General features: G+C 39.0%; 4 protein-coding genes across 10 annotated transcripts; 3 read left to right on the top strand and 1 right to left on the bottom strand.

Moving 5' to 3' along the window:
* The first annotated feature begins 845 nt into the window (after positions 1-845).
* On the top strand, positions 846-4,026 carry LOC136267227 (uncharacterized). Of its 2 annotated transcripts, XM_066062313.1 has the most exons (3): positions 846-885; positions 2,489-2,631; positions 2,680-4,026. In XM_066062313.1, exon 3 carries the CDS (start codon positions 2,771-2,773, stop codon positions 4,007-4,009), a length of 1,239 nt encoding a protein of 412 aa, XP_065918385.1. In that variant the 5' UTR covers positions 846-885; positions 2,489-2,631; positions 2,680-2,770; the 3' UTR covers positions 4,010-4,026. The 2 variants fall into 2 exon arrangements, with proteins under 2 accessions (XP_065918385.1, XP_065918386.1); XM_066062314.1 differs by having other exon boundaries at positions 2,489-4,026.
* Positions 4,027-5,179: 1,153 nt separating this feature from the next.
* LOC136265890 (nose resistant to fluoxetine protein 6-like) lies at positions 5,180-19,599 on the bottom strand. Of its 6 annotated transcripts, none has more exons than XM_066060832.1 (4): positions 10,496-10,560; positions 10,171-10,444; positions 7,477-7,515; positions 5,180-7,414 (listed from the first exon to the last, which is right to left on the bottom strand). In XM_066060832.1, exon 4 carries the CDS (start codon positions 7,351-7,353, stop codon positions 6,355-6,357), a length of 999 nt encoding a protein of 332 aa, XP_065916904.1. In that variant the 5' UTR covers positions 7,354-7,414; positions 7,477-7,515; positions 10,171-10,444; positions 10,496-10,560; the 3' UTR covers positions 5,180-6,354. The 6 variants fall into 6 exon arrangements, with proteins under 6 accessions (XP_065916904.1, XP_065916902.1, XP_065916901.1 ...); XM_066060830.1 differs by having other exon boundaries at positions 5,180-7,515; positions 10,171-10,293; positions 10,337-10,444; XM_066060829.1 differs by having other exon boundaries at positions 5,180-7,515; positions 10,171-10,275; positions 10,337-10,444.
* On the top strand, positions 14,605-15,649 carry LOC136265891 (uncharacterized). Its single transcript, XM_066060834.1, has 2 exons — positions 14,605-15,214; positions 15,297-15,649. Exons 1-2 carry the CDS (start codon positions 14,605-14,607, stop codon positions 15,647-15,649), a joined length of 963 nt encoding a protein of 320 aa, XP_065916906.1.
* Positions 15,725-17,112, top strand: LOC136267512 (uncharacterized). The gene is made up of 2 exons (XM_066062678.1): positions 15,725-16,642; positions 16,954-17,112. The coding sequence occupies exons 1-2, from the start codon at positions 15,725-15,727 to the stop codon at positions 17,110-17,112; spliced, it is 1,077 nt and encodes a 358-aa protein (XP_065918750.1).
* Positions 19,600-21,267: the final 1,668 nt, after the last annotated feature.

Raw genomic sequence — 21,267 nt, 5'->3', positions numbered from 1 at the left:
TATATGCTGCACTCTACCCAAATCTAGTCTACTATGTGTTCTTTATTTGAGTATGCATGACTGACTGCTTAGCTAATGGAATGTGCTTGATTATTATTTTATAACCTTCAACAATCGGCAAAGTTATTCTTCCTTGTTGGAGTAACAAAAAGATATGTAAAGCACATGCAGTTACAAGGACAATTAAGTAAGCAGGACAACAAAAAACAACTACAGAAAAACGAAAACAATAATGACAAAAACAGAGATTAAGTTTACGGATCGGATGATATACACATAGTTGGGAATGGTAACTGAAGGAATTCATGGGCACTTATATAGCTATGATAATGAGGAGCTGAGATGGCCAACATTAAACGCATAATATAATGTGCTCCTTTATGCTTGCTTTGAGTATATATAGGTAGTTTGAGTTGACATTTTTAACTATGTATACACACAATAATCTTGCCATGGTTGAATGTGTATAATCATACTGACTGAATGGCCAGGGATTTACTGCTAATTTTCCAGGTCAGTTTAGACCTTAACTATGGTATGGACTGTGTTCAAAGTGAGGACTAGTATCCAAAGGTTGAATTATGCATATATCCTCATATTTGTTTTCACTGTATACAATTTCATAGTGTTTGGTATGGATTTGCCCATTCATCAAACTTGTGGTTTACCATGCTGTATAAATATGTATAATTGTGTGAAGTCTCTTCACTGTTACATTGTTATATTCAGAGTAATTCAAAATGCATAACTTGGAGTTAACTGTTCTTGTTATCACAGGTCAGAACATTAATTTATTATCTACGCATATACATAGCTATAGCATGTGTACTCTCATGTATTTTTATATAGGAATGATGTTAGGAAAAGGGTCAGCAAGTGAACCAGGTTAGTCTAGATAACAGTCTTTATGCTATAGTCAAGAGTGACTACAACTGCATATAAAATGCTGATATCTATGCATGCATATGCATATCCATGATTTTCTGTATGGTGTAGTAGAAGCATATGTAGTATAGTGGTTTGAAAGTTGTGGAAATAACTATTATTGCAATAATATATTCACATTAGTAAAACTTAGGCTGTTTGAGACAAAACTATTAACCATTAGCAATATTGCAGCTGTTTATCTAGCTACAGACATCAATCACTGAAGATCATATTTAGATACAACCTGAGTACTTAAGGGAAAATAGCATAGCACATGGCCTATATAGTCTAGTTTATGTGTTTTAAGACCAGTGTCTAGCTGTTTAAAGATGTCATAAAGTAGTTATATCTACATCTTATTGCAGCCCATGTAACAGTGAGTAAGGCTCTTCAATATAGAGTTGATAACTGACACAAGATTGCTACTTATAGAGCTTGCAAAATTTGCTGTTTTGATTTTCTCCCCACTTTTTTAGGGACATAATAAATGGTAACATTGCCAGCTAGGTAGCAAAATATACAAGTTGTGGTATCATAAATATTAACTAAATAACATTTTTATTATGAATGTACGAGGTTCTTTATACACTGATGAAAAACTCAGCAAAGCACCTGGAAAAACACACGGTACCTGCATGCACCAGAAAGTCAACTGGTAATTACACATAATCAATTACCATGTAGAAGAATTCATCTAAAGGAGAACTGAACAAGACTAGCTATCTGACTTATACAGAGCCGCTCAATTGTTACTCATGACCATGCATAATACAAAAGCCATGCATCAGTATCAACATTGACAGTCAAGTAATGGCTGCAATGTTGTCATCGTCGGTCTTTAATTTTAACAACATCAGCATGCTGTTGTTAAAAAGTAAGACTGTTAGCCACCATCTTTATTTCAACAACTTTGTTAACCCTGGGATATAAAATTGGTTCTCGGCAATTGCAGTAGTAAGACAAAAGCAAATTTCATGTATACATAAGGTTTTTATGAAACTAAATATGTGAGTTATATGCATGTTTATACAGAAAATTTCTTTGAAATTCATTTTCACAAAAGCAATAACAAATTCTTGGGACAATAACTGCGTGGGTATAGTAGATCTATCATCAAATTGAAACTGCATGTGCAATGACCTTGTACGTTGTGCCTTTTTTAGTATGCCCCACTAAAAGTTATTTGCGACACGAAATCCATTATATTTACCATGTTAAACCATAGACATAAGGAGCCTATATGTATAAGACCTTCAGCAATTGTGCTGTAAAGCATTAATAAAAAATAAAAATAAATAACCCTTATATCTCTGATAAAACAGGTAATGCAAGACTATTCTAATTCTAAAGATATGCTGAAGCAGATACATACAAAATGGGCAATTCACTATAGGCAATATTCCTTCTCCTCAAATTCGAACTTGGATAAGGTATTTCCTTGTACTATACACACAGTGGAGTACTTCCTGCTGGGACCCATATGAAGGGTATAAAAATAATTCTATTGTATTTTATCACTGAACAGGAGTTCTATACTGTTTATTTTTATGTCATTACACAGTGAACCAGATGATGATAGTGATTGGTATTGCAGTAGATGTACTACTCGTTGTCTTTATTATATGCAGTACTGTGGTGTGATTATCTTACGGCAAAGTAATAGGAAGATTAGAAGGAGGATACAAGCAGAAACAAAATTCCATAGTATGTAGGTTTTAACTTTGTTTATCCTTATTATAAGTTTCTGTGCAGATATAGCACAGATTCTCCAGGATATAGCAAAAAGACACAGAAGAGTCCCAGTATTGCATCAATTAATTCCAATAGTTCATCAGAGCATATTATGGAAAGCAAGACAAATGGTACCCAAAAGAATAAAGAAGAGACAATAAAAACACTAACAAGTAATGGTTTACCAACTTATAAAGAAATGGTGACTAAACCTTGTAATCAAATCACCATTGAATTGCATAAACTAACACTAGCTAATGATAGTCAAGAGCTTAAACACAATGATTTATCTATTGTGCATATTAAGTCTAACGATGACAAAAATAAAACACATGAGTTATCAAAAGATAACTTCTCCATTGAAGAAGTGAAAGATATGTCTGAGACCAGCCATAAAGTAACTACCAAGTTGAGTCATGGAGATGGAAATACTCAGTCAACAGATGTACTACAATTTACCATCAAAGGCAATACATGTGATATTCAGTTCAGTGCTGAAACAACAAACACAACACAGTCAGTCATGGTTACACCAGCGGACACTTCAAATATTTCATATACATGTAGCTCTGAAGTACAGACAGTTGAAAACCCTCTTTATATAAGGGTTACTCACCAAGAGATCAACAATGATAAAAAGGCGCAACAAACCAATACTGCTCCAGCTGTTCCTGATGAAGCAAATCTGTTGGTTGTGAGTGATGCTATAGAACCAGAGAGTGATGAATATGTTGAAATGCGATCACTTGTGACAGATGCTGTTGTTCCACAAGGAAAACTTGGTGCTCTTAACACTGTGGTAACAACTAAAAGCCAGAAGCTGCATGCTACAATTGGCAAGGATCCAAATTTTGGAAGTGCTCAGGTAGATCCATTACCAATGCATTATAATTATGACCATGAATCCGACACAAGGGTGAACAGCAAGTTGCAGCATAGTGCCTCATGGTCAACAGTCAATAATGCTCAAGTGACTGTGCATAAAGAAACACACATTCAAGGGACAGCTGTAGAATTCAGCACAGATGAAACAGAAACATACCGAGAAAAAAGTACCGACTCACGCTATGACAAGGTACCACAAGTGCCACCAGTTGATTTCAACAGCAATAGTAGCCAAGAGAAAAATGACAATAACATTGATGCTTCTAGTTGTGGTAACATCAATAGCACACATGTAAAGATGCACAGGAACCCAGCATATGTTGTCACAGTCAATTATACAGCACATAATAGAGGTCATACATATGATTGTATTCCTCTTGTCCATACACTACCCAGGGCTGTCAATACGGCTCCTTCTCACTCAACAAACAGTTACACAAAAGCATGTACACAAGACCACATGTAAACCATTTGTAATTAAAGTTTCTGTCATATTCTTATAGTAAGTACGATTCAGATTACGTAACTAGTGTTAAGTTTCTGACAAATCTCATGAAAATTTTGATGATAACATCTTGAACATACATTCAGGTTATCATAAACTTAATAGCAACCTTCAAAGATTTATAATTAGTGACACACAGTTATGCATAAAATTATTATTTTAAACAATGTCTTTATAACATAAAGTTTTGCTATCTTCTGCAATATGCAACTCCTTTATGCAGTAATTTAAGCACTCATATTTTTTTGTGCAATTTTAGCAGAGGCAACCCGGTTACCTATATGTCACAGTGTTTTGAATTACATACACATAGCTGATTTTACAAAGCATATAAACCATTACATCATTGACGCATATGTAGTAGTAGGAGTACCTTCTTTACTGTCTAGCTTATATGCACAGTTTATTTAGCCTAAGGCATAGTCCTACTTTTTTAGCATCCTACGTATCCTATAATGCAGTACTAATAGTATAATATGAAAGAACCAAAAAGGACAGGTAAGATATAAAATAAGTGCTGAAGAACCATTGGACTTTGATGGTGAACTCTGTTGTTGGCATGTATTATGTAAGTAAGGTTAAGCCAGGATACAGTCATATTCCCTAGCAAAAATAAGTAGATAAATAGTGATTTGAATGGGATCTAAAAATTGACCAAGCACTTTCCAATCACATTGCATAACTCCTTGTAGAGCAGGTGAATGTATCCACTTATTAGCACTGTTGATGTTCTACATACCTAGTCCTAGGTGGTTCCAATAGTATGTAAATATTTTATTGAAATTTGATTGATATGGTGCATTATAAGTGTGACTGTTGTATTAGAATATTGTTTCACTGTTGTTATAGGGAAGCTATATCATTTGAACTTATCCTGTTTAACAAACTTGTTAAATGTGCATGCAGCCATTCATTCCTTTTCTTGTTCCTTATAATTAAACACATAATAATAGCTATAGTAGTCCAAGCTCTTCAAAATTATGGCATCTATTATAGTATCTTAATGCCTTGGTATGCACAATGATGATGACAAGAATGATTAGCATTAAAAGTGACCAGAGAGTGATACGTTTTAATTGGAACTACAAAAAAGCATAAGGTAAGATATTAAGTACATACTATACTGGTAAATATAATGTTACAGGTGCTTATAATTTGAATATTTTGGCTCCTGTATAAGGCATTTATTTGTATTAACTTCTTCACTGCATATCTTGATATTACAGTAGGAACGTGCAATACTTTTGATACATTCATTGCTGCTTTCTTTCATTACTAAAACATAGAAGGAGTAAACATACACTATATATAGTACTAGCAAACAGTACATCTAATAGTACTAACAGTAAGTGCTATAAACTGAATTACACTACTAATGTTGTTACTAAAACAGCTAATTATTTGCTACGAATTTCTGCTCTAGTTAGCTTGAAGCAAAGTGACACTACTTTTGATATAGGGATTTCTGCAATTAGAACAAACACTGCTGATACACTGAAAGCTCCAACAGCAAGATTTACACAGAGCATAGCAAATACGGTGTTTGTAAATATCAAATTTGTCTGCATAGTTCCTATTATGTAAAACATCACCAAGAAATGGAATAAGAACACTCCATAAGATAACCTAACTAGTGGATCCCATCCAGGCCAAGACAATATAGCATTCGCCATGCCCCCCATAGCCAGTATTGCAATTATAGATGATGATGGCAACACCAATACTCCAAGCCAATCCTCCAAACATCAGGAAAATGATATTTTCCAAATCAGTGAAAGGACGAGTGCCATTGCATTCTCCTATTGTTCCAAATAGTGTATTACTACAAAAGAATATTGCTACAAACCACAATAAAATGTATATAAAACATTTTGTTGAATTGGCGATTTTTAATTTAGCTATGCTATACTTCTTGTAAAGAATGTATCCCAAGAGAATACCAACCAGATAAGGAATAATTCTATAAAAAGTCTGAATGTGTAAATATTGTGCCTGTTCAAAAAGTTTCGGTATTACTGGATTGGCATACATGGCACCCATAAAGCCAGCAACAACTCCAATGGTAGCAGTTGATCCAACTATTCCCAAAGCCAATACAATCACTCCAGCAAATCCTCCATGGTATAACGCCAATATGAATATTGGAGAAAACACAAATAGTTGCATATCAGCACTAACATGCCAGCTTGGTCCAACACATATGGCAAAAGGAAAGATAAAATTATTAATGAAAAACACATTAAGCCACCAGGTTAATGAACAGCCAACTTCTGGGAAACTCCATAAAGCACCTTGTGAGAAATGTACTAGGAAACAAATGTCGCTAAGTACAACATTGGAGCTAGACGGAAATATCGGTTGATATAAAAGTACCAAAATCTAAACCTTTTGTGCTTCTCCATGTCCTTAAATGTTAGATAGGAAGACAGTGTACCACTTACAACAAAAAACGTATCAACAGCAAAGGTAATGTTCATGAATGGTTGACTAACTATTTTGGTGGGAAATTTACTGATATAGTGTGGAATATTCTGGCTAACACGTGGGGAAAATTTACTTAGCAAATAAACATGGAACACAATTTCGCACAAAAGAGCTAAGACTTTAATAGCATTGACAGCTTTTAATACTGAAGGTGATTGCTTTGTGTTCAACAGGGTAGGAACAGTGCTACATAAGGAAAAAGCTGTAATGAAGTTCTTCAAACTTGGTAGATCAGCAGACTTTTCTCCATCTTTATCCTTCTTAATATTTTTTGCATCGCCACCTTGAGTTTCATAAATGGAAAGCAACCATGAAAAGAAGTCTAAACTAGTCCCAATTACTACTAAACCTACCAAGACTGCAAGCACTACAATGACTGCTACTGTGCCTCCATCATACTCTGGATCAGTTTGGGGACAGAATGATGGTACATCACTGGTACTGGTAAGTTTTGTTATGTGAGTGTCCAAAACATTATTGAATGGATCAACAGTCACTGATGTGGTACTGGAGATATCCATCCTTGATAACACAGTTGCAAATTCATTTGGAGAACATGCTGAAGGATAACATACTCCAATCTCAATACTGGTTGATGCATTGAAATTCAATGGCTTGGGACAGTCCTCAGAATGGCAAATGTTATCTTTGGAATCAAGCAAGGTAGTAGAGTTCATTTCCATTGTATAAATGCAGTACTTTGTTTCACCCACTGCTGTGTTCTTCAAATCAATACACTCATCATAGTAGCCAAGGAAGACAGTATGACCATACATTATACCGTGATTTGGTTTTCCCCAGGAGTCCCAGTATTGAGCCATCAAGGTTGGTTCTGTGACTTCCAATGTTGAAAGTCTGCGGATTGCTGCTTCACAGCTCTCACTAACATCAATTGAAAATGGAAAAGATTGGTGTTGTGATAAAGCAGCAATAACATTGCTTACAATCAGTAGTAGATATAACGTCTTTATCATCATTTTTTCCTATTAAAATATACACATATATAATATCTGCCATGTACACCTGTATTACAAGGATCAAAATATTTACTAGTGTGGCACTAATATCAGGACCATATGCATATTTTGACATTCATCGATATCGATTATTCACCCATTCCCATAACCAATATACTGATATTTAACTGATATTCTTCACAGCAGGAGGAGGAGCAGAAAGTTTACATGAAATTGCAATTGTAGTGATACCGTAATTAAATATGTGGGTAGCCGTCTACAGTGTTTGCTATAGCTTTGCCACTCTCAGTCACTGTGTATTCCAGACCCTTTGCAAAGGGCGATTGACTAATTGCATGGGTGGTCAACATTTATTCTTCTTATTCTTATCCTCTTTACCAGTTTGGCACTGGAGGATGTACACAGAAGGCAGAGCCTGTATGAGGTGTTTACCCATAGCCAAGGAACCTAAGCGAAAATTATATACACAGCTTGCTATAACCTTGCAACCATACTTTTCACAGAAAAACAACCTTAAACAGTTACAGCAAATAAACGCTTTACCACTTACTTCACCACTTTCTTTACTGTCACATGTTCGTTAATGATTGATTGTGGGTTTTGGTTAATTGGTCTACTTGGCCAATACTTGCAAAAGAAAACATTATTGGCTGTTACTGATTATTCAACCAATTATTGGTGCAACACTAATACTACCTCAGTCATACTGTCAGCTGGCAAATGGAAACGAAAATTTGTTTGTGATGGGTATAGTACCTTTCATACCTAATATCTGTGAATGCTATCCGACTAGGGACCTCTGAGAAGGCTAAAGCCTGTGAATACAGGGAGTCATAAAGGTGTATGTACTGTGACAAAACAATTAAAGTAGAAACTGGGCACCTTTTGGTGATAAGATATCTTTAGCATGCAAAGTTATCTTAATTAGGGTATTGATGGACCTCAGTTGTGGTGCCCAGACTGTATCACCAAAGAAGACCATCTGTGCATATAATGGTGGTTGGATTTCCTAACAACATGACAAGTGATGTTAGATGGTGTACAGTATAGTGCAGTGATGCACCTATTCACTGTAATGTCTCTAGCACAGATGGTTTAAGTGAATAGTGTTCAGGCCAGAAATGCAAGCTCATTAGTCTCCCATCTTCCAAGGGCAACATCTGGAAAGTGCTGTATTTCACTGTTGCTGCTACAAAGAAATTTCACTAACCATTTTCATCCACAAAGATCTGCTACTGACAACAAATGCACAATCTGCAACACACACCAAGTGAGCATCCCACAGCCCATCTGCTGTGACTGGAATATGTCTGTACCTATATTATTATTCGTTTATGGACATACAAACACAGGATAAACTATGCAAAAATAAGTTTAGGCACTAGGCCTTTGTTCATATCCATATCCTAACATCTATGTTTGTCTGTATGCACCCACACGAGTAAAACTGTTAAATGGTAAAAACAGCAAGCATGTAAGAATCTAAGTCTGTATTAGACTACCGCAAAGGTAAGCTTTGTTCTGAGGTGGTTTCTTTTTGGCGGTCTGAAATACAGGTGTGGTGATTCTCTATAGACTTTGTGAACTACCTTCCCTTTGGGTTTTACATGTGTGTAACAACTGAAAAAAAAATGGTGCACACCTCGTAGGCTACCTACTAGAGATGCAACAATATATCAATATATCGCGTATTGTATCGTTTTAAGACAATGTCACTGTATCGATACAAAGTCAAACCGTATCGATATATCGCGTATCATGATATATTGACATATCATGGCTTGTTAACATGGCTGACAATCAAATTATTGTACATTGTGGTTAAACTGAGTAGTATGTAATGCTTCTCAAAGAAAAATTAGCTCACTTATTTCTCTTAAAAAACAAAAAACAAAATTAAAAAACAACATAGACCATTGCTAGACTCCACTTTGTATCGCGCAATATATCGCTGTATCGTGATACACCAGAGGCAATATATCGATACGTCTATACACTGTATCGTTGCATCTCTACTACCTACCAGATATAGCATATCCCTTTGAGTTGAAAGGTAATATGAAACAAAAATTAAGGACAGCCTTGAGAGAGAATTTACAAGAAAGAAGCACATAAACATACTTCTATGCATAATATGTTGTTTGCTTGAATAGTGCTTCTTTAGCAGTGCATAGCAACATAATTAGAGAATTATGAAAAATATGACACTAATTACAGCATACAAAATTAATATAACTTTATTAATGTGATAATCCTGCATGTATGCATTATAACAAAACAAAACCTATTAGATAAATAGCTCCATGGCCCTCGGTTTTTAGAAGTAGCATAACATTTTTTGAATGTTGACTCTATACTGCATTGTTCTCACTGCCAGCAAAATAGCTGGCAATGCAAGATAACCTCAGTCCTATATAACCTGCCTTTCACTAATTCATTATCATGGAGAGAACACTATGAAATGGTTTCTTCTAAAGCCTACAAGTCTGTTATGTAGAGTCTTCGAGGACTTGCATTGTCTTTATTATATAGTTATACAACGGCCACGAGTGCTCTGCCTGATATAAACGCACGAGCCTGAGGGCCATCAGGCCCGAAGGCAAGTGCGTTTATACAGGCAGAGCACGAGTGCACGTTGTATAACTGTTATGTACCACTCACCTAATAGGTGGGGAGAGTCTCACAAGACAGCTGTAACACTTATAAAGGCCAGGTTTCTAACATCGATTGTGGGTAGCCAAGCCAGACGTTGCGATGACGTTCCCCCTGCAATAATGCAGCCACCTGAGATATTGAAAGCTAGTACGCTATGGGTTATATCACTAACCTGCATTCGCTGTTCGACTCTCATCATGTAGTGCTCAGCATGCCAGTGTGCCATATAGACTAAGCACCAGACTAATCACCAGTGATTCTCTCGAGCAAAAAAAAGCAGCTAAATAGACAGTTTAAGTAAACTACTAAACGATACTAGTCTAATTCTTACTATTCACACTGGCTAAACTCGAATCTGGTGGCATGACAAAACTGGTTCCCACAATCGAACGTAAAGGTTAGTATTATTTAGAATATATTTGTTTTATTGAGTCATTGTCGAAGTGGACTATAGTTTAATTTGGGCTAAGGTGGCACCAGACTAGTAAGGTGTATAAGTACGTTTATATATATATATATATATGTGTGTAGACTAGAGTTGTGGCCACCCGCGTTGGCTTTTTCGATCGCCATTGGCTGCTTGTAAACATTATACGAATTGGTGACGTTATGGCCCACAATCGACCTTTACATGTCAGGCTATAAAAGAATTCAAGTGATCTGTGAAGTGTCTTTCCACCTATTAGGTGAGGTGTCGTAGTGGTCTTCTCCACCGGCACTTGTGCTATGCTGCACAAAACTGCAGCCAGTGCAATATCTGTATATTGCACTGCAGTCGGTGCATTATAACTTATAATGCACTCGTTGTGGTCTACAAAACCACAACCAGTGCATTATAAGTTATAATGCACTCGCTGCAGTCTGCAGCAGTGCAATATACAAATTATGGCACTGGCGGTGCCTTTGAACTGCCCACGCAGAGTGGTACACAGGCAATAAAATCTTTTATATCTCCATATAGGAAGGTCTAACTGTCATACTGTTCTACTCAGTGAAGACCTTATCTGTTAAAAGACAATGAATTAGTTGAAAAGTACAAAGGTGTGCTACTATAAGTTCATACCCACAGGTTATTGATCAGACTATAGGAAAAGGTTAATCCAACTTGCTAATGTACATATATTTATGAAGTAGCTGATATCCTTTTTTCATAAACCCTTCAACAATTGTCACAGACTAACTATTATGTAATATAACTTAGGCCTATTATATATGATGTAATGTAGATCACGTGTGTATTACTGAACAATATGGACGTGTTGCTGGCTTAGTACTATCCGTCAAGGGCGAAGTAATCCTCCAGTTTATCCATGCAGACGAACTGCTACTATCACTGCCAACCCCTCATATTACTGGTGCTGTGACCAGGATACGATTCGTTGTGTCTTACGCCCCTTGTAACCCGCTACTCAAACGTCGTGGTACCGCGGCAGATTAACGGTACCCCGTAAGGCAAGCGAATCGTTTGTGTGGAACAATTGTTCGCTGTATCCCCATATAGCTGTCAGAAGAAGACTATGGCGGAGGACCCCGAACATCTAATTCAATCACGTCGAGGATACAGGGCGCACCTCAAGCGCCTCTTTAGCTCTGCCGGAGAGATACTGGAACGATGCAGCAGCAATTCCCCTGAAGCGGATGATAGTGTCACAATAACAGACTTAATCGCTCAACTGGACGGGAAGAGGACAAAACTCGCTGAGTTGGATACACAGCTCTTGGGCCTTGTGTGTAGAAGAAACAGAACTGGAAGCTGAAGTGATAGAATCTGAGGAAATCGATGCAGAAATTTCAAGAACAATAGCACGACTCAAACAACTTCTACAGAAATTTCAAGGACCCACATCATTACCACTCAGCCATCCTCCCACATCTCACGCACAAACTGAACCCTTATTGACAGAGAACTGCACAGAACTTATTCCACCCAGCATACAACCAACCTCAGAAATAGTGCACAGACTACAGAGGCTTCTGTCACACCCCGCACTGATCCACCTCATGGATCTAACTGTACTGTATGCCTGCCCAGGCTTGATCTTCCCACCTTTTCAGGTGATCCACTAGAGTGGCAAGCATTTTGGGATGGATTTGATGCAGCAGTAAATTCAAACCCTACAATACCTGGAGTTCAAAAACTCAATTACCTGAGATCACAGTTACGTGGAGATGCATCACATGTCATTATGGGACTCTCACTAACAAGTGACAATTATGAAAACTCAGTAGCTCTCCTAAAGGAACGATATGGCCAATTGCATAAACTACAGAAAGTCCACCTGCAGGCACTCTTGGATCTACCTAAACCTTTCAATTCCCTAACTAGTTTGCAGTCATTTAGTGATACCATCGAGAAGCATGTACGTAGTCTGACTACATTAGGCAAGTACACAGACTCGTATGGTGACCTACTGGTTTCTGTCATCCTCAATAAGCTGCCACCAAAGACCAGGAAGAATATGGTGAGGGAGCATGACAATGACGAATGGGACTTACAAGGACTCCAAGAAGCCATACGTATGGAAGTTAGGGTGTTCGAGGCTGAAATCACTACAGGCCACCTCCCTCAGAACCTACATCATACAGCTACATTCCACACTGGTACCAGTAAGGCAACAAGTCTTACACCACGATATAGTGTACCAAGCAACGCACATGTGCCTACTGCAAAGGCTCTCACTCTCCCCTGAATTGTGATGTTCTTACCACCTGTCAAACCCACAAGGACTTTGTGGTCTGTCAATTTCCACATTTGGAACACAGAATAGCTGTACCAGTCAATTTGAAGCAGGTGTGATCCACCTCCACACTCTCTCAGGCCAATTAATCCCGTTAACAGTGCTAATAGTTCCAACCATCGCTGCACCAATTCACAATGTTAATCAGAGCTCCCTTGCTAACTTTCCTCATTTAACTGGTTTACGTCTGGTCATCCTGTTGCATCCTCAGAGCAGTTCACTATATCATTACTGATTGGGGCAGATCATTATTGGGATATAGTTGAGAATCATATCGTGAGAGGCAATGGTCCTACAGCAATGAGATCCATCATTATTGGGATATAGTTGAGAATCATATCGTGAGAGGCAATGGTCCTACAGCAATGAGATCCATCATTATTGGGATATAGTTGAGAATCATATCGTGAGAGGCAATGGTCCTACAGCAATGAGATCCAAGCTCGGTTACCTTCTCTCTGGACCAATGAGGACAGCTACCCCACACAGTACATCTACAGTGTTTCATGTGGCTACACAGTCTATTCCTGAACCTGATTTACAACAGTTTTGGTCAGTAGAATCACTTGGTATCTCTCCCAGAGACGAGTCCGCCAACACATTCCTAGAGTAGTACATTACAAACAGTTACCAGATGGGTCCTACAGTGCCCACTTTCCATGGAAAGATAGCCACCGATCCCTTCCTATCTACTTCTCAACATGTGCTCATCAAACCAGAGCACTAGCACGTAAGCTGGCACAGACTCCCTCTTTACTCAGTAAATATCATGAGATCATCACAGACCAGGAACATCGTGGTTTCATTGAGAAAATTGATTCTGCAACAGGCTCCAAGCAATGCCACTATATTCCACATCATTCTGTCTGGAAGGATTCACCAACAACTCCACTTCGCACAGTGTACGACTGCAGCTGCCAGCAATCCAAGGAGCAACCCAGTCTGAATGAATGTCTACACACTGGTGAACCTCAGCTGAACGACCTCTGCTCCATCATTTTACATTTCCGGCTGCACCCAATTGGATTCTGCACAGACATTGAGAAGGCGTTTCTACATATATGGCTCCACAAGGATGACAGAGACTGGATCAGATTCTTATGGTTGAGCAACCCATCAGATCCAGATAGTGAGTTACAGACTTATAGATTTAAGGTTGTATTGTTTGGAGCTGTCTGTTCGCCATTTATGTTGAATGCTACTCTGCATTACCATTTGTCTAAGTACAGGAATACCGTAGCACATGATATGCTCACAAGACAACATTGTATCTGGGTGCCAGTCAGTAGATGAAGCTCATCATCGCTATGTCACTGCTCGATCTGTCATGAAGGATGCACGATTCAATCTGAGGAGCTGGGCATCCAACAGTCAAGTAATTACTGACCAAGCATCCAAGGAAGGAGTGCATGATGACAACAATCCAGTGAATGTTCTGGGTCTGCAGTGGAATACCCATACTGATGCTTTATCTCTCACCACTAAGTCACCCCTACCTGCTGCCACCTCATTAGTTACCAAACGTGATGTGTTATGTGAATCATCCAAGGTTTTTGACCCGCTAGGGCTTCTGTCGCCAGTAACAATCAAGGCCAAGATATTTATGCAGAAATTGTGGCAGTGCAATGTTCAATGGGATGAACCACTAACTGATGAAGATCAGCAACAATGGTTAGAAATAGCTCATGACATCTGAGAAGCTATGGACTTGGTTATCCCCAGACAGTATTTTCCTAAGAATACAATAGCCAGTCAACCTCACCAACTCCATGTGTTTGCTGACGCTAGTCCTCTAACTTATGGAGCAGTGGCCTTCCTTTGTAGGGAAAGTGACGTATCCTTTGTAATGGCAAAATCTAGAGTAGCACCTCTTAAACAACTCACATTGCCCAAATTGGAGCTCATGGGTGCACTCACTGCTGCCAAGTTGTGTAATTTTATCTCTACTGCATTCAAATCCCTCAGTTGCTCTATTCACTTTTGGACAGATAGCCAGATCGTACTCCACTGGTTGAGAGGTGAGAAACGGAATAATGTGTTTGTTGCTCATTGTGTTACAGAGATTCTTGCTGTTACTGGAGTAGACTCTTGGAGATTTTGTCCAACAGGGGACAACCCAGCCGATTTGTTAACAAGAGGCATCACCTCCTCACAGCTCAAGTCATCTACATTGTGGAATCGTGGGCCGCAATGGCTGCCATTTCATACCAGTTGGCCCACCTGGGAGTTCTCTCCCACCATTGAGCTACAAGCATTGGCCATCACTGCAACAGATTTCCAGCCATCTACTTCAGTGTCACCAGAATCCACAGGTATACAATGTGTCATTGATATATCACACTATAGCACACTCTCAAAGCTGTTGGCAGTTACAACCTACATGTTCTGGTTTAGTGTCAGTTGTCGGAAACAGCCCCAGGACAGACTCACAGGCCCCAGAATTACTTAGTGCTGAAATGACATGGGTGAAACAGTGTCAGTTTGAAGTCTACAGTAGTGAACTCACCAATCTTACTTCCAAGTCACCATCCCAGAAACGCACAACCCTAATTCGACAACTACGTCTCTTTCTTGATGTTGATGGTCTAATTCGCTGTCGTGGTAGAATCCACAACGCTCCTCTGAGTTCAGCTACCAAGTTTCCCCTACTGCTACCACCGAAGCATATGTTTACTTCACTGGTGATCCTGAGGACACACACTCAACTATTTCATGCTGGGACTAATGCCACATTGACTGTGATATGACAGAAGTTCTGGATTCCAACCGGTAGACAATGTGTTAAGTCACTTCTCCGCCGCTGTACCACATGTCGTAGACATATGGGAAAATCCTACACCATCCCTGATCCTCCACCTCTACCTGACATCAGAACACGTGACTGTAAGCCATTCTCTGTTACAGACATTGATTTCATGGGAGCAATGTATGTGCGTCAATCCCACATTGAGATGAAGATATACATTTGCCTGTTCACGTGTGCCACCACTCAGGCAATACACCTAGAAATCGTAACAAACCTATCAGTGGAGACCTTTATGCTAGCTTTCAGGCGTTTTGCCAGCCACAGATCCCTGCCACAAGTATTAGTCTCAGACAATGCTTCGACATATTCTTCAGCAGCTGATGAGCTACAACATCTTCTACAGTCTGATCACCTCACAGAGATGCTAGGAAGACGTGGTGTTCAGTGGCAGTTTATACCCAAGCGTGCACCTTGGTATGGCGGCTGGTGGGAGTGTCTCATCGGACTCACGAAGATGGCACTGAAGAAGGTCCTCGGGCGATCAAGAGTAACACTAACAGTTTTACAGACACTAGTGGTGGAAGTGGAAGCTATCCTCAATGACAGATCCTTAACCCACATCTCCCCAGACATTGATGATCTGGAACCATTGACTCCAGCCCACTTGTTACATGGCCGTCGCATAGTATCACTGCCACATGAAGTGATCGAGGAACAAGAGCTGAATGACCCTACCTTTGGTAACTTGACTGATGTGACTCGAAGGGCACAGTTACAAGCCTTCCTCCTCAACCATTTCAAATCCCGTTGGAGACACGAATATTTAACGTCACTCAGGGAATACCACAGAACCTCAGGAAACAATGTCCAAAGGATCAAGCCAGGTGATGTAGTCTTGATACACGATGACACTCCACGGATCACATGGAAACTGGCAGTCATCGAGGAACTGTTAAGGGGAAATGACAGGCCTGCCAACTCTCACGGGTTTACCGTGAGTCTCACGGTTTCACTACCCTGCTCAAGGGCAGCAGATCGAATCTCACGGTTTTTGAGAAAAGTTGAGACCTTTTTTTTTTTTTTTTTGGTCTCAGCATAGCATCTACCAGTTTTTTTTTACTACACACTGCAATACTACAATAAAGGTACAGAAATCTCAAGATTTTTTTACTTTCCAGGTTGGCAGGCCTGAAATGATGGTCTGGTACGTGCGGCTAACGGACAGCACAAGGTAAAACTAATCATCCCATTGCTAGACTAATCCCATTGGAAGTATCACAAGAAGTATTGTCTATTGATCACAAGACAACCTCACCAGACCAAAGGAATAGTACCCTGGACAAGGCAGCAGAGGATACTGAAGGGACAGGCCGACCAAAGCATACAGCAGCTCAGAAAGCAAGGGTCAAGGTGAAGAATTGGATCACTGAGCTTGGCGGCCCCCAGGAAGATGTCACGGACTAACTATTATGTAATATACTATTGTATATTTAGTGTATGATGTAATGTAGATCATGTGTGTATTACTGAACAATATGGACGTGTTGCTGGCTTAGTTCTATCCGTCCGTCAAGGGCGAAGTAATCCTCCAGTTGATCCACGCAGACGAGCCGCTACTATCACTGCCAACCCCTCATAACAATCCATCAAAACTATACCACAAGACAGCTCATACTAGCTCGACTATGGATTCTTATTTCTTTCATCAACCTAAACTATGGAACTTTTTACGAATATCAATTTATCACAATCAAGCAGTAATAAAACAATTACATTTTGCAACTAAATGTTTTTTTTTCCTTTTGTAGCTAGTGTAGTCATGAATTAAAGTACATTAGGCCATAATAAATCACGAGAGAAAAGCATTAAAATGCTCACGATAAAACCATACAAAACAAAAAAATAAACAGTATCTGAATCCTTAGACAAAACGTGCGACCACATAATTATCTGAACTCAACACAGATCAGTTTGATAGTTTTGCATAAGAAGAAGTTTGCTATACTTTGTTCAATGCCAGCTGGAATAGGCATATTTCTACTGAAATGATGTTAGAAAAGCCTCAATTTGTGGAAATTTTGGCACGTCAAAATGGCCTGAACTGATGCAATGTAGCAAATTCCCCCATACCAGGGTCATGGAATAATAAGGTAAGTAAGGGGGTTTCGGACAGCTGCGTATTCTGGACACTTCGTTTATAATCCGCTACTGAAGGATGGAATGGAAACCAATCAGGCTATGATTTGAGCACTTAAGTACCCCACTTGTGTGCTATAAAATACCAAAGTTTTATCTTGATAGCTTCAAGGATTACTGAGATTTGTCATGATTTGCTTGCGCATGTAGAACATTTTTGTGTAAAAAAATTTTCTAAACGTGTATTAACACATGTAACAGTAGATTGAGGGCATTGTTCATAATTCTAAGCAACCATATGCACCACAAATAGTTAATCACTATACAGTGAACAGACATATGGTTTAGAGATAGTACAACTGGCCCATTACCTGTACCGTGTCAACTTGAATGCGCAATCAACACAGCCAGCAGTCCGGAGAAGCTGTAATCAACACAACCAGCAGCCAAGGATCCGCTGGGCCTCATTACTAAAGTATGCTGTTTCTGTGTTTAGGTAAGGGCCAGTACAGATTTCCAGCAGTAGATCAAACTTCGCATCTTTGAAAGCGTTGCAAGACAACTGCAAGGTCCGGAGCAGCATAACGCAATCCTGTTGCTAAAAAAAATCGCTGCCATAAACAAAGTAACCAGCCAAACAGGACGCTATCAGTCTCTGCTGGGCCACGGCACTCAGTGGAGTGCAGCAATTCCCATAACAATGCCAGGTACGCCTACTTTTACTGGTGTCCGGAAACCCCAACCACATAATTTTTTAGCATTTTCTCAAATTGCAAATTTAGACTGTTCTTTCTCCTAGCACCCTACACTTTACCACTCACAATTTATACCACTGATAGTAGTGCTGAGCAATATGACAATATTTTAGTTACACTGTGGTATCTGCTTTTGATACTGTCCAAATTTGTAACTACCGCAAATACCGTGAATTCGAAAACACAAGTCTTTTAGTAGCTAAAATAACGTATCCTGTGTGAAGAAGTCTACTTACAACACATATGAATGGATATGTACTGCAGTAAATATATTGCAATTGGCTTTCAACACAATTCTGTCATTAACTGAAATTTTTAGGGTTATTTCTGTGTCTAAATCTAGTACTGTAGGTCTAAAACTACGGTATGCCAATAATTTAGTCATACCGCAATATCAAGTTGACAATACCGTACCGTCTATGAAATATCAAAACCGCTCAGCGCTAACTGATAGCCTATTTCATTGGCTCCAATTTGGCACCAAGCATGTTAGAATCCGTTCTACTCTCGAAGAGAAATAAACAATTTTCTAATACATGTAAAACTTTGTCCAGAGACACCCGCCCCTACCTTAACCCATGACATGTAATAGATACCTCAGATTCTGGACTAGATTTGGAAAGAGCAGTGAATGGAGATGTGAATGAGTAATAGCAGAAGGAAATCAGAGCGAGAATCAGAGGTCATTTTGAGGATGAAAATCACTTTCTTGTTCCGGTATGGCAAATTCAATAGCAGATATTAGGAAAGGAACACTTTATAATGGCATTTTGACCTCTTGACACTCATTAGCCCTCCCTCACTACATTAGAAACAAATAGCTTTGCAGTATCTGTAGAGCTGTATCACAAGCCCGGCTCCGCCCTGTACGAGGCCCTGTATAAATTTATGCAGAAATTTACAATGAATGGGTCACAAAACGTATTGATTACCACAAGAACTCACGTAACTATAACGTACACAGCTTGTCTAGCACTAGACTTTAACCTCTTCTGTCACGTCCACAGCGAACCCAGGTATATATATTGATATACAATAGTCTCGTCCCCAGCCGCCCACGCGCTTTGACCTTCGCGTGATCGAGCGCGTGGGCGGCTGGGGATGAGACGAAAACTTTTACTCTTGACCGTTGATTTGGCACGATTTTGGTGGCCTTGACCTTTGACTTAGACTTTGACCGCGGTCGCAGATCTACCTACAGTGAGTGCCTGTGTGTCACCCCCTTGCTATACGGTATGAATTATGATTCCCGCGGCTTCGATTCCCGAGCTTAATCCAACTAACATACCTAGTCTGTAACTGTACGCTTGATACATCAAGGATAGCTAGGAGAAATTGCATGCGATTACTAAGGAGATTAACTGGGCATGTCATTACACTGATCACGTGATCATCACTCCACAATATTAAAGCATAGATATTAGAGGAACCGTAGGCTCTAATATCTATGATTAAAGCACTGCCTGGTCTACAACCCCAACCGTATCATTTCTGTTCTGCATCGTAGCAATGTGTAGCAACAGCTCAAAGATAATTATTCTTTTAACTCTTGCGGTTATGTCTTTATGTGACCCCAAAGTAGAGGGATATAGCTATGCATTTGTCAACAAAATTTAGCTAATGATTATGACTTCAATTCAAATGCAACATCCAATATTTAAAAGAAAAAAAACAAAACACATGTATCAGTCACTGAGTTATGTGAGCACATTGAACTTGCAGACCCATTTACTACAGATTATGTGATTTGCTTTTGTACAAGTTGTTCCAAAGAAAGCTGCACTCCAGAGAAGTTTGTTTCCGTGAAAAAATTAAGCACATGCATTTGTGACTGAATTTTGGAAAATCACCCATATGAGCACATTAAATAATTAGAATTTTCATGTTTAGTGGGTTGCTAATAAGAGCAGGGCACAGTTTTGAAAATATTTCAATAATTTTCTTGTAATTTAAGGTATTGAGAATAGCTTAAAACTATTAACAAGTAGATTTGCACTATAAAATTAATTTTGTGATTTGATCATTAAATATTTTAGGTGTCAAATGCGCCCAATGTTTATGACCACAAATGCACACAAACACACAGACTCTAAAATATGAAGTGTGTCTGACACACCATGAAGTGTGTCCTGCACACCAAAGTGTTGCAATATACACACCAAAGTGTTGCAATATACACACCAACTTGGCAAGTGATGTGTATTTAGCGACATTTTGGTGTCAGACACACCAATTTTTTTACCACACACAGTCACATACGCATGCACACACACACATGCACACACACACATGTACACACACACATGCACCAAACACATACTATATACACCACACACATGCATATGTCCATATACATGGCATGGAGCCAACAAATGGGGTCCAAATTAACTATTCATTGCTTTAAATAACCACAGAAGTTTACAGTACATCAAAGGCTCAACACTAGTGTGATGCAACATTCACTGGCATTAGCTACAGGGAGTGAAAAAACACAGCACTAGCGTTAGAGATATGTAGTAGATTAATATGTTCTTGGGGAAAACATGAGTTGCCTCTTATATTAGAGAGATGGCCACATCTGTGTGGATATTCTGAGAATGCTATATATCCCACTAGGGACCTTTGATAGGATTACAAATGCCTCAGACACATGTGACTTATGTGTAAAGTACACAGTACAGAATTGCAAAGAAACCACAAAAATGAGTAATACATGACAAACAAACAA

Source organism: Dysidea avara, chromosome 9, assembly GCF_963678975.1.
Source record: "Dysidea avara chromosome 9, odDysAvar1.4, whole genome shotgun sequence".
Lineage (NCBI taxonomy): Eukaryota > Metazoa > Porifera > Demospongiae > Dictyoceratida > Dysideidae > Dysidea > Dysidea avara.
Note: the sequence above shows the minus strand (reverse complement) of the source record. Positions and strands in the feature narration are given on the sequence as shown.